Source organism: Aphis gossypii, chromosome 1 (genome assembly GCF_020184175.1).
Source record: "Aphis gossypii isolate Hap1 chromosome 1, ASM2018417v2, whole genome shotgun sequence".
NCBI lineage: Eukaryota > Metazoa > Arthropoda > Insecta > Hemiptera > Aphididae > Aphis > Aphis gossypii.
This window is the reverse complement of record NC_065530.1, coordinates 30,146,719-30,169,958: the sequence shown is the minus strand read 5'-3', so window position 1 is coordinate 30,169,958 and position 23,240 is coordinate 30,146,719. Positions and strand designations below refer to the sequence as shown.

Below are 23,240 nucleotides of genomic sequence, written 5' to 3'. Positions count from 1 at the left end.
TCAGGAAAAATAACATTAAAGAATAGAAAAATAAAGATGCAACGGTTTATGTCATGTCATTGTGAGGTGGAACTTAATGTTGACTAATTAATGCAATTATTATCAAAACTTCATTTCGTGTTTTTTTTTATTTCTTTGATAGAAATTAACCTATAAAAGAATTGAAGACATTTAATAATCATTGTGAAGTTCTCAACCAATGAGATCAATTCTTTATTCCGTAAATGGCACACAATGATACGCGTCTTCACGTTCAGAGGTCTTTGTGCTGTCTGATAATTAAACGTACAATACGGTAATGATTTACATTCACTTAAGTCTGGTTGTCAATGGGGATTTAATATGAGATATTGTTTACTGTAGATGGAACTAGCACGACTCAATTCAAAAATATTTACACATAAACTATAATGACTGAGTATAAATTATTTACTTAAAAACAAATCAATATTAATACACGAACTACCGACTTCAATTGAGCAATAGTTATTTCCCCGTCGTTATATCATTAATTTTTACCATAAATTGGCTAACTTAAATTAATTATCTCAATTACACAAAAACGTTTTTAAGTCATTAAATGTCGACGTGCTGTGAAAAAATACCAAGCGAAATATTACTTAACAAAAAAGTAATTTATTACGTTAAAATGAATAGTTTTGTAATAACAAAATTACACGGTAATTGTGATAAGGTAGTTTCTATTCTAAATTTAATTACTATTTAATATAGTATAATTTTATTATTTTAAAATTATTATAATTTTTATACTAATGTTATATAAACGAGACGCGTATTGTACTTTGCATCATAGGTTAATAAATAAACAGATTATTTTCTATAAAAACGTATTAATTGATATGAATAATTATTTATAACACAATCAGCAAAGTATAAATAATGGCACACAATAATAAAAAAAAAAACTAAAATTAATTATTTTTATATTCTCGCGAATACCTAAACATATTTTATACGATTAAATTATTATTCGACACGATTTTTTCATTTCTACGTAATTTGATAATAATAAATAAATATGAAACATAATGCTTATGCGTTTTTATTGCCATTGATGATCAAAATCATTAAAAATAGTTTTGCTGTGTAATAAATAATTATTAATTAATAACTATATTATATTATTAAACATATAACGACTTACCTTGTTCTTGGTCGCTATCGACAGACATGGACGTTTGAGGAGCACTGGTCACTTGGAACACCATATTAATGTCAGTTTGTATATCTTTGCCGTCAGACCGCCTTTGCATCTGGTGCAGCTGCTCCATTTGCATGTGTTTTACGGTCCTAACGTGTTGCAATAGTGGCAATTTGTCTTTGCTGGAGAACTCGCATAACAAACAGTGATAGACGGAAGCGTCACCGGCGTCATTGTCCCGCAGGTACCGGAACAACAGCGAGGCAGCCTCATGCCTCTGTCCGGAACAGTGGAGTTGTAGCTTGTGCGTGCTGTTTGTATAGTAATCGCACGCGTTGCATCTGACTTGAACGCCACCGGGTGACGACATGTACTTGAGCTTCCACTCGTTCTGTGGTCCGCCTTCCTTCACATGATTGACATGCTGCAGCCTCTGCAAATGTTTGTCGGTCTTGCAATGCAGCTGAAAGTTTGCTTTCAGGTTCGTCTTATACGTGCATAGGTTGCATATGTAGTTTCCAGCCACCACAGTGAGTATTTCTTGTTCGCGTACTTTGGTCCGGTCGGTGGACAAGTGATGCGATAGCGTCTCCAACGAGTCCGTGACGAAAGTACTGCACGTGCTGCACTGGAACATGAAGTTTGGATTTTTGTCCACCGGCTCGGGTGGGGGTTCCATAGTCTCTGGGTTCAGTCCGATGTCGGTGTCTACGTGAGGAGACACGTCACCCGCAAAGTGTGGCGGCATCTGTCCACCGGTCATCATTTGTATGAGTAAAGCCTGGTTGTAAGCCATGTCAGCAAGTGCTGCCTCGGTATGAGGCGGCGGTTTGTCACCGGGTAGCGTGAGCCCCGGGTGGAAATGCATTAGCGACTCGAAGTTCATCTGTTGTTGGTGATGAGTCTGTAGAGCGTTGAGCGTCTGCATATGTTTGACGCTTTGCTGCAAAACCATAATGTTGTGTGTATGCTTCTCGCTGGTCATGTGTATGCGAAGGTTTCGGGCTACGTTCGTTTCATAGTTGCACACCTCGCACCTAAACGTAGGTTTGGGTTTCTGATTGATCATTGGACTGTTCATGGCTGGATGTTGGCTGCTCGTCGATCCAGGGCTCATGGCCGAAGACTGTTTTGGGTGCTGAGACGGCGACGACGCTTGGTGCCTTTGCATCTCATTGCCGGCAACTCCGCCGTTCTGTAACTCTTGCATATTGTTAAGATGTTTGTCGGATTGCATGTGTATGCTCAGGTTGCCTTTAGTAGTCGTCGAGTAGTTGCATACTTCGCAGCGATACGGTTTGTAACCACACGTGTAAGTCTCACCCCTAGCCAACCGCGGGTGCGGTTGTCCGGCGATACAATACACGCATGACGTCTCGGATTCGGGATGTTTTTCTTTCATGTGTATTTCTAGCGTTTCCTGGTATTTGTAGTGCCAATTGCATTTTGGGCATTTAAGCGTCTTACATGAGTTTCTAGAGTGCATACCAACTAGTGACCCACCAACGCCACCCAGTCTCGAGGAACTTAGAATGAGCTCACACCTGGCACAGTCCACTCCACTGGGCCTACCGTTCATGTGATCTGGACACACGCCAATTGTAGTGCCGGTCATGAAGTTGGGCGGCGGTTGTGGATACGATAACGGGGCACTGCCCGAAATGAGTTGTGGGCTGAGTGTGGTTCCCGGAGACGGGCTAGCACCTGGCGATGCGCTGTTGCTCCGGGCTGACGTACCTGACGACACGGCTAACGCGGATATTGGACTCTTCCTGGTCAGGTCCATGATACAATCGTACATATTGGACCTGCCGCCAGTTGCAGATGCGGCGGCTTTATTACTACAATTATTGTTTTTACTTATACTAAACGAGTTAACATTACTTCTAGGACTACCAGATTGAGGTAGGGAGACGGACGTCTCAGGAACTGTATTGACGCTCGGAGAAGAGGTGGGCGGCGTGGAGTTGCGCCTGTGCACCACCAGGCTTTCCGGACAACCTTTCTGGTCGCCACCGCTGCCGCCACCGCCGTCGGAGGAGGAGGAACGATTACCGTCATTAATAAACGCATTAGGAACTTTGTGAGCGGCGTTCGGCGACGACGACGACGACGACTGGGACGGGGACGCGGTCCGAGTATGAGCTTTGTTTGCGGACAGGGCCAAGGGCTCGAGGAACGACACCAGCGGCTCCTTTTCCTTGCCCACGCATTGCACGATGGCTGACGCGTTCTTGTGACCAAGTATGTTGTACTCGTCCTCCTGAAGCGTGACGCCGTGTTCACCGGTGGCGTGTGCTACGAAAGACTTTGCATACCCAAATGACAGTTTGCATATGAAGCACATGAGTATCGGCTTGACGGGTACCGTCGAACAGTCGTTGGACAATGGCGGCGTTCGGTTGTCCGACGCACCCGTCTTGTCCCGGACAGTGTACACCCTGTAGCTGTGCATCACCGGCACTTCAGGAACTATCTTCTTGTCTTGGAACACCCTGTTGAGGGCCGCGGCGGCTGGTGCGCTATTGGTCTGCTGCTGTTGTTGCTGCTCGTACAGGTCCCCGTAATTGGCCCGGGACACGTAGAACGCGTTAGCGATCTGCGGGAATACCTCGGCTTGCGACAGATTCACGCCCCGGCCGTCTACGATACTTCCAGATCCGAGGAGCTCGGACGGAAGGTCGACACCGTCATCTTCGCTCAACTCACTGTTATCCTCAATTATGTACGCCGACCCGTCTGGGTTGTACACAATCTTGCCGTCGAACTTTTCCACGTCGCTGCTATTCGCCCACGACTCAGATTCGGCGTCCGGTTTACTGGCCACCGAGTCGAATTTACTACCCGACGGCGGTGAAGTCAGGCGGCGCTCCTCATCGTCCCGGCCGGCGATCACGCCTGTCACCGGCGAGCTCGACTGCTCTTCTTCTGGACTCATGTCGGCCACGACAACTGCTGCGGCGGTGGCGGCGTTGCTGCTAATCGCTGCGCTGTTTGTCTCGGACGATGTGTCTGTTGTCCATCCGGCGGCACGGTCCACTAAGCCTCCACCTGTTGGCGAGGACGATTGTACTGGTATCGGTGACGGCATTTCTGGTTATCAATCATCACCAATGTATTCGCACCACTGCCTTGACATACCCCGCGTACACCACAATCTATTAAAACAAAAAAAAAACACAAACCGTAAGTAACGTTTTTTGTAGGGGTAACCGTTTTCATTAGAGAACGAATAAAATAAATATAAATCAATTAGGACGCGCGGGGTCAGACATCATCATCATCGTATTATTATTATTATTTTAAATGGCAGCAATAGGTAGCACTACTAGCAATATTAGATTTATATATAATGCACAAACAATATTACCTACAAGCATTTTATTAAGTATTTTTTTAACTCGAATTTTAAGTCAGCGATCTCGACCACGCCCCCTCGATATACGTACGTTTCGCACTATATTATACGAAAACCGGTAGCAAGAAAACAGGTACTTTATTACATTTTTTCTGCTCTCATCCATTATCATTATTCCTATTATTTTATATAATATACTTAAGCGTATTATATAGTCTCTGTCTATAGAAGGTACACAATTCCGACGAAACGAAAAAAAAAATGTAAAAAAACTCGATACGTGTCCGTCTTAATTCGCGTTCGTCCGTCGTCCGTGAAGAAAAAGGTGATGTACAGCTGTTGTCGCGGTATGTGACACTAACGCTTCCATTGTTCGGAAACCGCCACAGCTAATCAAGCCCGTCCGAATATATATTTTTATACTTCTTGGCGAATCGTTAGTTAATATTTCTCGGCTATTTTTATTTCGCCCCGCATTTATATATGCACGGTGTATAGGTATACCAGTTTCGCGTTCGTCGCACACAACCGGTCCGCGAAATGTATAATTCATTCTGTTCACGAATTCGGATAAAAACAATGCTCTTTTGTGTTTTGCAACAACATTAACATATTTCCCGAACGAGGAATATAATCATATAATAGGTATTAGGTACGTGTGCACGCAACGTCTTCTTTATTTTTTATTTTTATTTAGTTTTTACAGAAAACCATTTAATTCATTTTCCATTATATTTTATTTATCCCTAATTATTTTAAGAAAAAAAATATTTTTAAATGTAGCGAATAACGACCATTAAGCGGAAAACGCACGCTGATGTGGGACAGAGGAAACGACGACGACGACGACGCACAGGAAACAGCCGATTTCCTCCGCCGAGGACTGACTTCGCGCGCCCAAACATCCAGGTCGACATTTCCGACGTTTTGACGCGACTGCTAACATGCGTTTGCGATATACCTATATAATTTATATAATACTCTTTGAAGGAGCAACCACCTACAGGTACGAGTGACGCAGAGGTCTTTTCGGGGGTTAATTGTTGGCGCCAAAACACCGCCTACCAGGGACAAATTAGAGGATAATTACTAGCAGCGGCGGCGGCGGCGGCAGTCAACCATCGGTACAAGGTAATAATTACACATCGAAATAATAAAATATATATCTATGTATTTTTTTTTATAGGCGTACCTACGGCGATTTAAGACGCCGAGAAGTCCGAGCGAAGAGTTTTTCGGCGGCAAACGCGGCTTCGGGACATTACATACAATTTTTTTTCTTAACTAATCACACAAAACACACGACCTAGGCGGCGACGGTAATATAGACGGTATGAATATATAGGTAAGTAGATATTAAATATAATATATACATGTAACATTAGTAATAATAACAGTAATATGCATTTATAGGTATGGGTATGCACGCGGCGGTTTAATACACGCCGTTCGTTAGTTTTTTAATTAATTGAACGAGACGGAACACGTGGGCGCGGGATAACGAAAAGTCGCCAGTTAAGTTCGGAATACAATACTGTACGAGCGGAAAACGGCTCTTGCAGATACAAAAGATATTGTGTATTCGCGAGCCCTTCCTCCGATTTCCTATTGGCGCCGCCATTTAGCGGGAGGAGGAAAAGCTCGTTCGACGCCGAGAGCCTGCGCGTGTTCATTTGCACAGATGACCGTCGCGGCGGCGGCGTTTCCAGTGGAAACCGATGAAGTAATTTGCACCGAACGCCCGCCGGACCCGAGACGACGTATTAAACCAAACATTTTCCGGACAGACGATTTTCGCAGTCCGCACTAACTATTATTATACGCGGCTATACCTATATACTATTCATGTAAGTAATGCGGTTAACGGTTTTCACACAGATTATTCTCACCCCATGCCCTCCCCATGATCACGGTATAAGTAACGTGTGGTAACGAGCCCGAATAGAAGACGTACTAACATGCGTTTACAGATACTTGGCTAATGTATCTATGTGCAAGTATGGCGAAACATATAAAAAAAACATCATCAAAATGCGTTACATAACATAATAATGGACACACACATTAAAGTTTATATCGGCGATTTTACATCATTAATTATTATAATATAATAGCATTTACGTTTTTAATTACTTTGTTTATATCCATTTTAATTAATGTATTTTTTAACACACTATTATAAATGACGTAGAACGCATTTATCGAATAGAGGTACCTCTAATAATAACGCATTAAGTTTATTATTTTATTTTTTTTTTAATTTTACGGTAGTACGAGATCACGACGTTACAGAACCATTAGATTTTCGCAATCCCCGTAAAGACATTTTTAGTTCAATAACGAAGTTACTGATGTAATTAATAGGAACAAGCTAGTGCAAGGATCATATTTGTTCGTAATCAGTTATTATTTTAATATTAAATGTGATAAATTTCATGAACGAACATAGCAAGTTAATTATTATTATAACTATTCGATTTGTATATGATTTCCGTTGATTTATTCTAATTTAATTGGCAATAATACATTATAAAAATGAAAGACAAATATAGTCTTTTAACATAATTTATAATGCATATGCCCGGGCCCATACACGCGCTAGGTAGGTTTTATCTATAAATATTTATGAACGATTATTTTGTTTTTAATTGTTTTTCTTGTAAATGATGTTCGTATAGTATAGAGATATGTTTTATCTAATGTATTTTTATGTCAGATATTTTTATAGGAATTATTTCATATACAAGATAGTTTTTACCGTTTTTTTGTTTCCTATACGCAACATATCCTCTCGCATACACTGCAATGAGGACGATAATTTTTTTTTTTAATACACATTAGAATAATAAGAAAAAACACACCTGTTCAAATGATAAATCACGCTTTCCGAGAGCGCGCGCGCGTTCTAGCTCTATTGCGCGTTAATTACGTATGCATGCGGCCTCCGGGTACCTGGCATACCTATACAACAAATATTTTTCGTTTTCGTTTTTTTACCCGGTATTAATTAGTAAACATCCCCCGGAGCTGCGTTTTTAGAGGAACGAAAAAATCCGTTCGAGATTTCGTCGACGGTCACTCGAAAACCCGTAAATTTATTACCCATATACACCTACTACAAATATCCGGCATACCGTATGTACTATGTATACATAATGTATATAGGCAGGTACTAGCACAACTATAGTACTATATACGCACGCTGAGCTACGACGGTTTTCGCGTTTTCTCCCGTCGGCGACACGACGATAATATAATTGCCGTTTTCCTATTTATCATCCGACCAGAACAAGACTACTACCAGCTAACGAAAAAAAAAAATGAAATAGAATAAAACACTGGCACATAATAATAACCACCACCCGCCCTCGCACCAGCCCGGCGACACCGGCCATCTTGAATTCCAAATGAGGTCCGTCAAACGCGCGCACAACATACACACATATTATATAAATAATATATATGTATCTATATAGGTACACACAACAAACGACACACGCACACGAGTGCGTACAATCGTCATTGTTCTCGGGACCAGACGTCTCGGTTGAAAACGAAACGTTCGGTAGAGGCCGAATTTGAATCTTGCATAAAACGGTGGGGAAAAACGAAAAATCGCGCGGACGTGCGGGGGAAGTGGACAAAAAATTAACACACCGATCGACCTATACACGCGTGCAGTATACCTAGGTATACTTTATATACATAAATATATTAACGGTGGTCTACAATCGCGAGCACAAACGACATAATATTATATGCATCCGCGATCTGATGTTGATTATTATATTATCGATATGCGAGAAACGCGTCCTTCACGCGAAACAAACGCCTACCTACCTATAGATAATAGTATTATGTATATATATAGACATATAGTATATACCTACTCGAGAATATTCTGCAATAATAATACGCCGCGTTCGCGCACGTTGTATGTACGTAATTGTAATTAGTACGCGCAATAATTATTATATTTACCCGTGTATCCGTCATCAATATATTATTATTTTAACATCATACTTAATAGCAATGATGAGGGGGTTAGAACGTATACATGACTTTTAGATAACATTTTCTTTCTTTCAATCGCGCACATTGCAGACCAAATACCTAATAAATCCTTTTGGTTTATGGCAGTTATATACCGCTTCTACTAAGATACATTTAATTTTGCACATTCTGATTATTTTTATAGCCATTAATGAATTTTTTAATTTTTTTCAATAGTATTTTATAATTTCTCGTGTACAATTACATTGTAAGTAATTAATTTTAAATTTTTATTTTAGAAAAAGATTAAAAAAAAAAACAACAGAATTAAAATGTTTTATTATTAGGTATACCTAATAGTTACACTTATCGCATTCACGATACAAACGTGTCACATATGATTTAAAAAATATAAATGTCGGCAATACTCTTGTTCTAAGTAAATATAGGTATTTTTGTGAGTGTCTCAACCAACTCGAAAACGAAACAAGTACCTTAGTTTCTATAAAATAAATGATCTATCAAAAACAAAAAAGTATATATTCTTTTGAAAGAATAATGAAAAATCAATATTTAACGCATTTTATAATGTCTCATTATACCTATTTGATTGTTGTAAGAGAATACAATGATATTTTTACAGCATATATCTGCATCCTTCGTTTAGAGTTTTTAAGGTCATAAACATCCTAACTATAATAATGACTAACGGTAAGAACGGATATCCCCGAATATTATATAAGAAGAAATTATTAAATATACACAGCAATAGTAGATATATTATATAAGTACTACTAGAAAAATATAAGAGTGTGTACCAACGATATATTATTGTGCCGTTTATATAGTTTTATATGATACACAATAACATGACAACGTCAAAATACACACTCATTTTGTGTATATTAGGTATAATGGACGAGCCGTCGACGAGAGTAGCAGATGCAGCGGCGGTAACGACGGCACGAGATACAAGATGAAAATGGTACGATTTTCTAAGAAAAAAAAATTTAAAAACGCTACTGGAATATAAAATCATCGGGTATCCTAATCGCGGATAACGCGGAATAGGTAATATATATACAAATATAATATATGAATATATACGTACGTGTACGCGCGCACACAGAAACCAGATAATAAAACACGACGAGATTTCGAGGCGATAACATTGTCTCTGACCCGGCAACCCGCTGCGGGGGAACGTAGTGGTCACCGAAAATATATAAAAAAAAAACCAGTAATTCTCGTTATTCAGAGAGAGGAGACGACCGTCCGCCGACGACTACGACTACGACGATAGCCGATATATTATACAGGTATATATTATTAATATAATATAATATAACATAATATATGTGTACATATACATTATTTTTTTTAATTCTTCCCCACGCATGTCTATTAATTATACTCGGTTCTCTCGCACGGATTCGTTAATTATTCATGGTCCTTGGGACCACGGTAGACGCAGACTTGGAGAAAAAAAAATACCCAAAGCAAAGAAACCGACGATGAGTGGAACGTTATTTTTTATTTATACGACCGTTTATTTTTTCGATAATGTTGTAAATGAAATTAAATAAAAAAAAAAAAAAATAGAAACTAAAATAAAACAAACAAACTAACAAACGGTTCGATGGCTCGCGCCAAGTTCGGGCGGAGAGAAGGGGCGCCGTAAAATGTCAAAAATCGCGCGTAGGACACCACAATAAAATAGTTATGTTTTTTTATACGGCCCGCGTTCGGATTTGACCGCGTGCGATATCGGCCGATAAAAGCCAAGTATTTATTTTACAATATATAGGTAATATAATTACGATGCACGATATATTACAGAGGTAGGCTTTAGGTACATGCGTGTGTGCGTAAGCGTCAAAACGGGAATATAGAATGTCGTAAAAACCAAAAGTACTTTAATATTATATAACATATAACAGCCGTCCGCGCACGGTCAAGAGTTATTACTATTATTTATAATTACCCTCAGGACATTTTTCATATATACATTTCGACCGGTACTATTATAATACATATATACATAGGTATAGTAGGTATTATTGCTTCGACTAAAATCGATTTGCACCGAAAAAACCGGAATGCGCTGCAAGAGCCCCGGCCGCGCACCGACTGGTCCGTTCAATTGTCCAGAAACGATTTTTCCTATTGTAAGTTTTTAATTGCGTTTAATTAATTAAAAAAACATTCGTGAGTCCAATTAATCATATTATATATTATATTACTGTATATAGTTTTAGTTGGTCGGCCGGCCGCCGCGCGTATATAGTAATTACCGCGGTTTTGTTCCCGGAGCGATAAACAACACGACAGCGAATAAAATATAATATTCGACATAAATAATTTCAAAGCCGTTTGGAACCCATATTTTTCCTTCATTAATTAACACACGTTTTAATAAATATATATATATATATATATATATATTATACAAACGTTTATTATACACACACACACACAAACAAACGAGTGTATATTTTATTATTATTATTTTTTTATATATATTTATTATTTTTTTAACACAGTAATTATACTTTATTACTCATTAGTCATTACCGAGAAACGTTTGTGTGCGCTTTTATTTATAAGGAATTAATAAAGATTAAAACGCGAGGCTCGTGTGTTGCGCAATTATTTTTATTGCATGACGTGGTTTGTACGTAGCGCCTGCTTATAGCTTCGAAATGGCCAAAACATGCACATTAATCCCGTTTCGAAAGTATAATTAATAATATAGAATATTATAAACGTGTAAGATTTGTTTAACTGCACGAAAAAAATACCGTACGTGTCATTGTCACAAGTCGAATAAAATTTCATTTATTATAATATTACCTATGTTATATACACCTATAACCTAGTATGTCACGTGCCCGAGAAATTTACATAAGCGCGGTGTTCCCCCCGGTGAAGCGCAATCCACGTGCGCGCGGGGCCCAGCGTCAATATGAGCATTATAATATGGTACCACGAAGCGCGGGGATAGACTTCGAATTTTTATCTCATTTGAATTTCTCGTGGAACTGGTTCGGCACGAGCGTCTCGTCCACGGGGAGACTATATACTATAGAATATGCAAAGTAGCGGAAGACAAATATATTTACGGTGTTACTACTGCTGTCACAGCACTGCAGGTATAATAATACAATAATAAAAAAAAACATATTGACTAAACACGATATGCTGTGCGTCGAAAAATATAGTGAAAACTTTGTTTTAATTAATAATATACGCCGTAATACGTAACTATGACTTAATTAAATATAAAAACAAATAAAACGTAAACTTCCGGCACACACGAAATTTCTGATTTATCTGGCGACCTATACACCTCCGTATGGTGGATTGCAGATAACGCGCGTAAATTATTATTGCGCGTGAGCGCTTATTGATATGTCGCGAGCACGTGGTGACACAAACTCTTTGTTTTCGTTCGTTCGTATAGGTACATGTGTTATGTAAACACAACACGCCATGCCGTGGACTTTTAACCGACCGAAAAACGATGCGCCTAATTACCTATTGTACTTTATAATTAATACGCACGTGAAATAGCATCTCAACAGTAAGCTAGCTGTTCGTATCAATTGTTATAGATAAGGTATTTCGGTACACGAAAATAATACGAAGCATCAATACTAATAATTAATTGACCAACACGGTTTTAAAATATATTATCTGCGCGGAATCGACCGAAATCAAAGTTTGGTAGACAACCTAACTATTCGCAACAAAAAAATAAGCGAAAATTCTCCACGAATTATTTTTTTATGTTATTCGTCGCGTTTATCTACGAGAGTTCATGAATTGAGATAAAAAATAAAAAAACCGTTTTTTGTAAAAAAAAAAAATCGCGTCGTTAAAATACCTCTAAACATGTCGTTTGGACATCCAAAATGATAATTCTGCTATCCTCTGGGTAAAAAAAATCATGTGACGACAGACTAAGATATTATTTTAATCACTTTCCGTCGAATCAACTATAACACTCGCACAAATAAGCCGACATTTATTTACTCGAAACTGCGAATGTCGCGACGGTGACGGACGAACGAACGAACTTAATTATTACGGACGGACGAACGCACAAGATGACGGCGAAACGGATTATAAAATATTATACGATTTACGATGATATAAAAAAATAAAACACACGTTCAGCAAACGAAAAAATAATAATTAAAAAAAAACACAATATTATGTATACGATAATAATCGATATTAAACTTACGAATATTAATATACTATCTAAACATAAATTATGTACAACGATCGGCCGAAACGGAAAATAATTTTTAAATAAAAAAAACAATAATAATGCGTTCTAGTGTTTGAAATGGAAAATAAAAAATCACTCGACACTGGCAGTACGTGAGGGCGCGCTCTGTGCCGGGAGACTGGTGCGCGTCGTGCCGGTGCGGTCGGTTCGGTTCCCCTGCAATGGGCACGGGGGCGGAGTCCCGACCGGTCCCCACCCATTCGCGCGCTTGGTGGTGGGGATATTTTGCATGCGGCACGTCAAACCGTCGCCGTCGTCGCGCGGGGCGGCAGCGTCGGCGGGTCGGAGGGGAGAGGGCGGCGGCGGCGGCGGCGTCCTCCGAAGGGTGACGACGGAGACGACGGAGGCCGAACGGGCCATCGGGCAGTGGCGCGGGCGGGGGAGGGGTGAGCGCGCGCCTTGGAAGGGTGTGCGCGACCGAAAACCGAAAGTAATTACGATCGCAGAAATGCATAAAACGAAATACGAAAAAATGTTATGAGGAAAAAAAAAAATCGGAAGGGAAGAAACGGCGAGAGAATAACGCGACCCCCGAAGGCGGATAAAAATATTAATATTATAAAATAATAATATCGGATTCGCTAATCGTGCTCGAGGCGTCGGCGGCGAGTTTTTTTTGCCGCTTCGCTTTTGATGATGATGGCTGCGAGTAAATTAATATTGTAATACTGTAATATATATATATTTATATATATAAAATATGGATTATCGGCTTTATAAATTTACTGTACCTATAGGTAGGTACTATATTTTATTATTAATTATTATTATCTCATCCGAATGATGATGTGCAAAATAATTGTTGGTGCCGACGGGACACAGAACTAGATATCCTTTATATTACAAAGATTTAAAAAATATAAATTGCGTATAGTTAATTATATCATTCATTTACACGGTAACAGTGCAACTGGCCCTCGAGTGTAGCCCGTTGTGCGCGCGTTCAGGCGGCGGACGACACTAGTTGACGGCGCGACCCAAAGATAGCACTGCCAGTTACACACGGTCGGTCACCTCTCTCTCACTCACTCGCCGATGAACCGACGGGCGAAAACCGAAACACAATATTATTATGATACTAAGGCATCTTTCTGACATACGATTTCAGACGTACAAAACGTACTATGGCTATACCGTGATTTAGAAACAATGATAATAATAATTAGACGAAAATCCAAAATTTTCAAAGACACAAATACTTGACCAATATTGTTTGACAATAGTGTTATACCTAATACCTTCAACTCACATACACATCATATCTTATTCAGATACCTACAGCACGACGCACCTTAAAATCCAAAAATCGATTTATAGTAAAGGATTAAGTGTACACAAAGAACGAATTCGAGAAAGATTCGAAGAATTATCTCGACGTTACTGCTTGGCGATAAATAATAGGTTAGGGCGGAAATGACTATTTGTACACTATATATAAATATATATATAACACCTTGCACGAATCCCGCCTGAACGCTTCTCTCGGTTATACTGCAACAACAAAAGAGTCATTGTTGATTTTAACGTCACTCGCTTCGGGACCTAAACGCTTTGGTTAAATGAAAATAATATCTTTTCACGGTACAATATGATTTTTAAGTAATACACAATAATAATAATAATGTATATAAACGTTGTTGAATAGTGAGAAAGAAATAAATACGTACGACCGAAACCGTCGATAAGTCAACGTCACGTCAGTGGTATTAAAAAGGATTTCGTTCGTCAAAGAATTATTACACGTTGCAGCAGCTCACACATGTATATGCTGTATATACTGTCATCATATTATCGATCGTTTTTGACCACACACACAGGTAAAAACCGAATTTTGACATTTCTTTGAAAATCACATTGTCAACCCACACACGTTCATTTCAAATCGTCGCCTACAACAATAGACGGTATACCACCACAGTGGTTTTCAAATATAACACTATAGGCGGAATAACGATTCAATGATTTATCTACAAAATACATAAATATATATATATATGCATATGTACCGCTGGTATAATATAAATCACGCATAAGGATACGGTCCACATTGTCAACCCACGAAAAATGTTCGAACGCCCTAAAACCGTTGTTTGGACACGTATTCTGTAGGAAAATTATGAATAGTTTAATTCATTGATAATATAATACTTTTTTTCATTAATAATTTCGAAATGACTGCCACGGTCCAAATATATTTTTGGTCTGTATAACAGATACAATAACGCGGTTTTCTATCGGTTCGAAACATCGACGACACACGATTAATTCAAATAAAATATTATATATTATTATAATACATGCATGCAACTAAGACGTCATATGCGCGGTATACATATATGCAGAGCTGAAATCTGCGGCTACCGCACATGCGAGCGGAGAATCGCGTGTGGCCGCGTGATGTATAATAATATATGTAAACACGTCATATTATATAATACACATTATTATATAGATACGTATATCGTTGTAGGTTTACGGGCTGTTGGAGAAATAACTATATATATATTATATATATACCACCTCCACGTGTTTGCGGTGTGCGCAAACCAAGTGCGACGGACTTTTACAAAGTGCGTATAAAACCAACAAAACACACACACACACGCTTAAACATCACACAATAACACCCTTTTCCGGCTTTCCGGGTCGTGTGTACAAACGCACCGCTATATAAATGTGTGTGTGTAAGGCGTTTTTCAATGGGATGACCGCCGGCCGCGAAAGCAGATGAATGAAAGTCCGCGGGGACTCGCGCCCCTGATGACGTCACCTGTGACTAGGTCAAGGGCTCGGCTACTCAACATATATACACACGCGATCACGCGCCCGCGCACACGGAAATAGTACGTTTATACTATTGCAGTATACGCGGTGAACTTTAAGTAGAATCGTCGTAGTGACGATATCCAAATTCGTCGGCGTTTGTAAGGGTATATCGTGTTGCAGGTATATATGGACCGCGTTAAATACGTAAATGACGCACTGCCGTCATTTACAGCCATCATCGGAAAAACGAAACGCGGCAGTCATGTATGATATTATTTTCTTTCACGTCGATAAAATAATATATATACGAGTATATATAAATATACACACACATTAATTAAGCGACGGCCGGCCGTTATTAATATTGACCCGAGTCCAGCCATTATTTTTCATTTCCTAACCCAACACCGCCCCCTCCCCCTCGTCGCTCCCCGGCCATCCACCCCCGTCGACCACGCACACGCGAGCCAGCGCAAATATAACACACACGCATCCTAAGACTGAGCTGCAGCAGTTTACACGATGGTTTATACTCTGCGCGGGGGTTATTCTTTTTTTCCCTTATTTTCTTTTTCTCCGTCTTCCCCCCATTCCCACCCACACACCCGTCGTCGTCGTACCCCGTCCCCGGTTCTTCTCTGCCGAGGTCTTCAACAATTAGATAAATTGGATGCTTACGTTTCGGGTCCCGGGCATATCTCAGAGTCGCCATTCGCCTCTCCCTCTCCCCGCGCGCACCAGTACACACACTGCACACATACCACGGGTTTTTCCATTAATTAAAAGCCTAAACCGAGTAGGGAAAAACTTACCTCCTCGCCGCCACCGTCATCCCAAGTCCACCGTCCGTCATATATATATATATATATATACACACACGCGCGTACATACGAATAACACACGCACACACGCTCGTGCATATATAGACGGACGATCGGGCGGTGGCGGCGGCGTTGCCAGAATGAACGCGCAAAAGCTCATTAAAGACCGCGTCGTTTGTCCGGCCGGCGCCTGGTGCCCCGGCGATTTAACCGCCCGCCCGCCTATCCTCCGCCCGTCTTCGATGCCTCCCCCAAGCAGCCCGCCCTCCCCTACCGGTCATACGTCGTTCTTCTATATATATATAAGTGTAAGCGACGACGTGAGCACTGCGTGTGCACGAGAGCAGAAGAGGAAGCACAGACGCGCGGTGGGTTTAATTGACCGCCCGTTGTTTTTGCCCGGACGCCCGCAGAAATTAAAAACGACCATATACCAGAGAAACTTGCAATGTACGAGTGCGTGTGTGTGTGAGAGAGAAAACTGCCGCGCCGGTCGATGGTTTTTCCGGAATTTTCGCACCAACGCGCGCTTATAGGTCGTATATAAGTAACGACTTCGGTACGAGCGCACGCACACAAATGTACACGAATACAGTCGTGCGGTCGTAGTATCGCTGTATGTGTTAGTGCTACTGTGTGTGTAATGTGTATATGTATATATAAAGCAACAGCGGCAGTAATAGTAACAGTAGTACTATATAGTCGTAGAATAGTGTTGTGGCGGTGTGTCGTAGTAAATAGCGGAAAATCCTATAGTACAATGTTTCCTATTTGCACTGCGTGTTTATACGGAGAAAAAAATAAACCGTCTAGCCAATTTATACGTTCACACTTAATGCTCGCACGTGTAAGCTAGAAAAAACCCTTTTGCAGACGCGGTTCTGATATTACATATACCTACTTACGCGCCTATTGTGCGTAAGGGATTAGGCACTATATATAGGTAGGTATACGTATAAAAATCATACTGCGAGTAGATGATGAGCGGATCTCGATCGTTTTCGAGAAAAACGACAAACTTTTAAAAACTATAACGAAGACGAATGACTTTTTTTTTTATACTTTGAAACCCCCAAAACTCCATGATAATCCAATATAGGTACATGTTACTACTAGTCATTGTTGTATTATGTCACATGTGCACTTAAGTGCAATAACGTCCGATGAGGGGAAGCAACAAAAGCCCCTCTTTATTCTGTCCGGTTAAATAACGCAGCTTAAAGTCACGAAATTATATAGACGGAAAATATGGAAATTTAATTAATTCATTCTTGACGGTAAACTGTTGCTGCGTTAATTGTGCTTGTAAAACCGCGTACGCAATTTAATACCACTTGATACCCAGAGGGGGAAAACTGTCGTACCGTTGAAAATTCGTGTTTATTACAGCAATTAAAAACCGATGTAAACAACGACGATGAAAAAGTTTAATGTAATAAAAAAAAAATTAGTTTAGTATTTTTACACCGAATAATAATAATCATAATAATAATAAAAAAAAAAAATACTGTTAACATCTTAAACGGGGAAAGTATTTTGCAATGGGGGAGATTTTTTTTTTTAATGACCATTGCGATTTTATTCAGCGATTAATTAGTGGGATTCATGTTTAACGATCGTGTAAAAAGGAATTAATTTCAAGAGGGGAACATTTTTTTTCTCCGAAATAAACATAAATAGGCATGAAAAAAAGATTATTAAAAAAAGAGCTTTTAAACCGGACATTTTTTTGACCTTCGATTTGTTTATAAACAAATCCTTTAGAACCCTTCGTGGCCGTTTCAACAGAGCAAATGCCAGGGATGAGAAATCGGGTAATATATTTTTTCATTAAGCCCAATATTTTCGTAGGGTTGCATTCCTAAATATATTAAATATTATCGAGAAAAGATGTCTTAGGGGGAAATTTTCTCTACCCATCTCTACCTCATTCTTTCGTCCTTCTTCGGTATAATTGAAGGACCGGAGCAATATGGTCCCGAAGAAAATTGAAATGAGTTTATGGAGACTTTGTGTTATTATTATTATTATTATTATTCAATATTGAGAAAAATTCCACTGCTAGTTGCTGGTCCATAACAAATAGCTTAAATCGATTGGAAACAAGTTATTACGTTTACAATATTTAAAATAAATTTTGATTCAAGTACTTTAACTTAATTCCAATACAAAAATTATATTCGAACTAAGACATCTTTGCTATTTCGTTAATAGTGGAAATAATGGTGCAGAGTATTAAAAACCTGTTTTACTGCAAGTATATTTCACTGTTTAAATATTTAATAGAATAAGCACACTTGTAGATAAAACTAAACGATGTGTTACACTGTATTTTACTTGTAAACTTACAAAACCATAAACATGAAAATTAATTGAAATAGATTTTAATAAATAAAAAATTCGTTTAAGATAGTATACAAACATTTCGAAAATAGATAAATACCTATTTTTTACGAGTTAACTAAACATTTTTTATAAACAATAAAAACGATCATAATTTTGTACGAACGTTTAATACAATAAAGCGATTTTTTTTTTTTTCTGTAAAAATAAGAAAATACGTTGCTAACAACGCTGCACGCCTTGGAAGCGAAACGCATACGGGAAACAATTTGTTAGCGAAATCATAATAATGTGGGCAAAGAAACGAGCTATAATTCTTTGGCCGGCTGCCGGACGCGTCAAAACGTAAGTGGGCACTTGACATCCGTCAGCAGTCGGCCACCATAACTATCTTCTTTTGGTTTTCATTACCAGACAGTGGAACAAATCGTCAAATCGTTGAAATAATACTCCGTCTGCGAGTTTTGCCGGACAGATATGCCTAATGAATTATATAATGAACGAAAGAAATATATGTATATAATTATAAAATAATCGACTACAATACAGAAAGGAGAAGCGTCTAATTTTCATATTCCCACAAACGACGGCAATGGTAGGACCGGCGGCGGCGGCGGCGGCGGCAACGACGCTATCGAAATGACAACCCAACGTGTCGGTTTTAATCACCTTCGCGGGGCCCCGGCGGGGTTAATTGAACCGGAGAAGAAACACAAGACCCGCGTTGTCATTGAGGTTATAAATTGCGCGCGACGCGAAATCAGATAGGTATTGATGAGTCGCCCACGCTAGTACCTAATGGCCCGATCAATCATATAATTAATTAAGCCCCTTTTGTCCGAGCAGCCGGAGAGAATGATAAAAAATAAATACGAAAGAAAGAAATAACGGAAAAACACACGCCGTCCTACTGTTAATTAAAAATCATTCCGATACCATTTATATTATACACGATTTTCGGTTCTCTTATACTCCCTTTCTCTCTTTTCACTCTGCTTCAGTGTCTCTGTTTCTCTCGTCCATTCTCTCTCTCTCTCTCAGTTCGCTCGATACGACCGTGCTGATATTTTTGCACCTTTATACATACAGACAGACACCACACAGCAGACACACACGTGTGGCTGGCGGGGCAATTAACACGGATGACATTAAAACGAAAAAAAATGCGGGCAAACGGGTTTCGGTGTTGGTAATAAAAAAACAAAGTGGAAAACGAAGAAATGCGCGCGCGTGCGCGTGTGTTCGTGTGTACACGAAGATATTTTGTCTGCGACTCGTAAAAACCGGCGCGGGCTCAAAGAAGCGAGGCGGCAGTGGTATTCGGAAAACGCGTCTAAAAAAACATCCTCAAAAGACCTGTCAAGTGAAAATAATTAAAAATATAATAATAATAAATTTATACGTTAATGCAAAACACACGCCGGCGTATTCGTCGTCGTGACGTTTTCTATTTACGCGCGCACGCGTCCAATCTGCCGCATTCGATTACACAAACCACTTAGCGTTCGTGAATCATCATTATTATTTCACATATACCTACACGAGTACCACTATAATATATATCATATTAGATATTATAATGCATATTAAAATATTATTATTGATAATAATAACAAAAATCTCATCGGGTTTGGCCTAATTGTTACGACAGCGAACAACATAACATACAGCTATATATATTATGCATATATCCAATATATAATAATATACGCATACGAGTTAAAGCGCCGCTTTTTATGTACGGACGCAGCGGGCCGCAAAAGCCGGACGGGAGCATATAAAGGAAGAACGAAAACGGTTTAATAATTCAACGGTCGTCTAATGGGGCGACGGTGAGTAGCGGGCGGGCATTAATAAAATACGTACGTCTTGAAAATAGTAGCCGCGGATGTGACGGGTTCACGGATGTTCGGAGCGCCGAGGTGGGGGATGATATGGTGAAGGGGGATAGATGGTTAGCAGCGGCGCGACGGGGAAAAGTTTTAATGGAAATGGGCACCCATACATATACATTAGTCTGAATGCGGGAAACTGAAAGAACACGTAATAATGAAAAACGGGAGCGGAGAAACTTAACATGTATGAAAAAGACAAAAAAAAAGGGAGAAAAAAGAAGGAAGAGACGGCTGTGCGCGGGGCAGAGCGGGAGCAAAGAAAAAAGGGAGATTTCCATAAGAATAAGTAGACGTCGGGAAAAGGCATACCTTCTTGTTCGCATATATACCTACTTTATATATATATTATATACATATTATATTTTTTTTATTATTTCTTATATGAGGAGTACAGTTTTATAGGAAAAATTCCCATACATACAGCTCGCATACGAATAAGATGGAGAAAGATCCCAGAAAGAGTGGTGTTGCGGGGGTGGCATATGTTCTCCGAAAAAGCTGCGCGCGATCGACAGACGAGGCTCTGCAAATACGGCTTTTGGCGATACGTTTTTATTTCTTCGGCGTACAACATTTCTCCGTATAAATAAATAAAACGGCCCAAACGTGGAGTTAAACAAAAATATATACATATATACTTCCCGTTGGACGCTAAAACGTGTAAAAATCTTGAAAAATTGATCACCTAAAAAGCTCAAATATAAGTAGTATAATATAGTATTACGTATAACTGGTATAAGTACACGGCGGCGGCGGCAACGGTCCGAAAAACGGATGTGATAAATCTATCCGAATAAATCTTTTGATTTATCTTCTTTTTCCCCGATAGAGGTAAAAAAACTCTAAAGATTTTTGATTTCAAAGCAATTTCGTGCAGTTTATGACAACCGTTCACGTGCAGAAATCACTTATGCACGCACGTCGCAACTTCTTCCACCTTTTCTTAGTCCTCATTCACTTTGAAACTTTTTCAACGGTCGCGTGTCTAATGAATAATGAGTATATAAGAACGGACAACTGAAGTACACGGGCCCCGTTGAATAATAAAGAGTAATGACTTATTATAATATTAAATAAGTATTGTGCGACTATACGACGAATGTAATAATATTATATTATAATATTTATAAACGTATAATTGGTACGCGTCCGAACAAAACGGATTTGAACGTATTCCAAAACGGTTTTATTAAATATTTATATCCAAATTGTTGTCTCATGACGTATACAAGGTGATTTTATTATACTATAGATAAGTGGGCAGATATACGCTGTACACGATTGAAAATATTTCGAACGAAAATCGGAACATGGAAGTTTGAAAATCAAGAAAAGCCGACGATTTTGGGTATTCGTATATTTTATTGTTACCTGCAACAGTGGTGACCGTATTATATTGTATTAAACGCACAAACGTCGGATTGAATCAAGGTATAGTTTGAAGTTATTGAAGAAAGTATTTCATGCATTTTACGCACGCTGCGGGGTTAAGACTTCGGGATGCCGTTCAATGGGATTGAAATAAGGTAATGGCGTCTACGAAATAGGTTATATGCGCGAGAATAATATACAAGGGAAAACATAATATATATATAATTCCGTGGGCCGAAATCCATTATTTAAGATTTATCGGACGAGGAAAAAGAAAAAATACGGACGGTCAAAGAAGAAGTGTGGATCTAGTGGCGCGTCACATACATATCTATACATATATATGATTATATATACAAAAGCGACGGTCATCGCATTGTTGTAGTTTACGTGTACCTGTGTCCGGTTAATTGAGAACAATACGAGCCTTTTAAAGACAGTTGACACGTCGCCGAGTACACACACACACACACACACACACATAACGTCAACCCCAATGGGCGCCATTAATTTATTATTTTTGCCTATTTATCAACTCTCTCGCACTGTCTCCCCCTCTGCAGTATCTATGTCTCTCTGTCTATCCGAAAACCGTCACATTAGTATTATTGCACGTAAATGTACGCACACCGTACACACCCACTAAAAGATAATCTCATAATGTGCGGAGTCGGCGACCGTCGAGGACGTGGGCGTTGTCGTCGGTCGGTCGGTCGGGGTTGTATATATAGGTATACATAAATATAATGTCGAAGCAATAATTAACAGTTTTTTCTTTCTTCTCTACACACACACACACACGCACAAGTACACTCACGGCGTTTGTGTGAGTATGTATAATAATATAATGTGTAGTCGTCGCTAATTTGAAATCAATGTATTTTTGCGCGAACAGAGCCCGAGATGTACCGCAGGAGGGGGCGGAGGAGGTCGCACACGGAGAAATCTTGTTTTGATATAAAATAGGTATCCGTGAAAGCCGAGGCGCGCACGCATGCAACACAGACCAGGATTGAGAAGGAGCGAGAAAGAGACGGAAACTGTGCAGCAGAGAAAGAGACAAAAAACGGTTTCTCGCACATAACGTACAGGCACATTATATACATTCTAATTTTTTTTTTATTATTATGTATATACATTTTTTTCTTTCTTTAGATTCTACCTCCCCGCCGCGGTCGTCTTCCGTTGTACTTTATGGGCCGGTTATAAAATAAACGCATTAATAGAATACTTA

At 39.4% G+C, this 23,240-nt stretch overlaps 1 protein-coding gene across 1 annotated transcript in view; it reads right to left on the bottom strand.

Annotated features, from left to right (window-relative positions):
• LOC114120178 (zinc finger homeobox protein 3) overlaps window positions 1–23,240 on the bottom strand; it is a 113,069-nt gene that overhangs the window by 63,560 nt on the left and 26,269 nt on the right. The window contains 1 exon segment of the mRNA XM_050203710.1: window positions 1,166–4,320. Coding sequence (XP_050059667.1) covers window positions 1,166–4,253 — 3,088 coding nt within the window. The 5' untranslated portion in view covers window positions 4,254–4,320.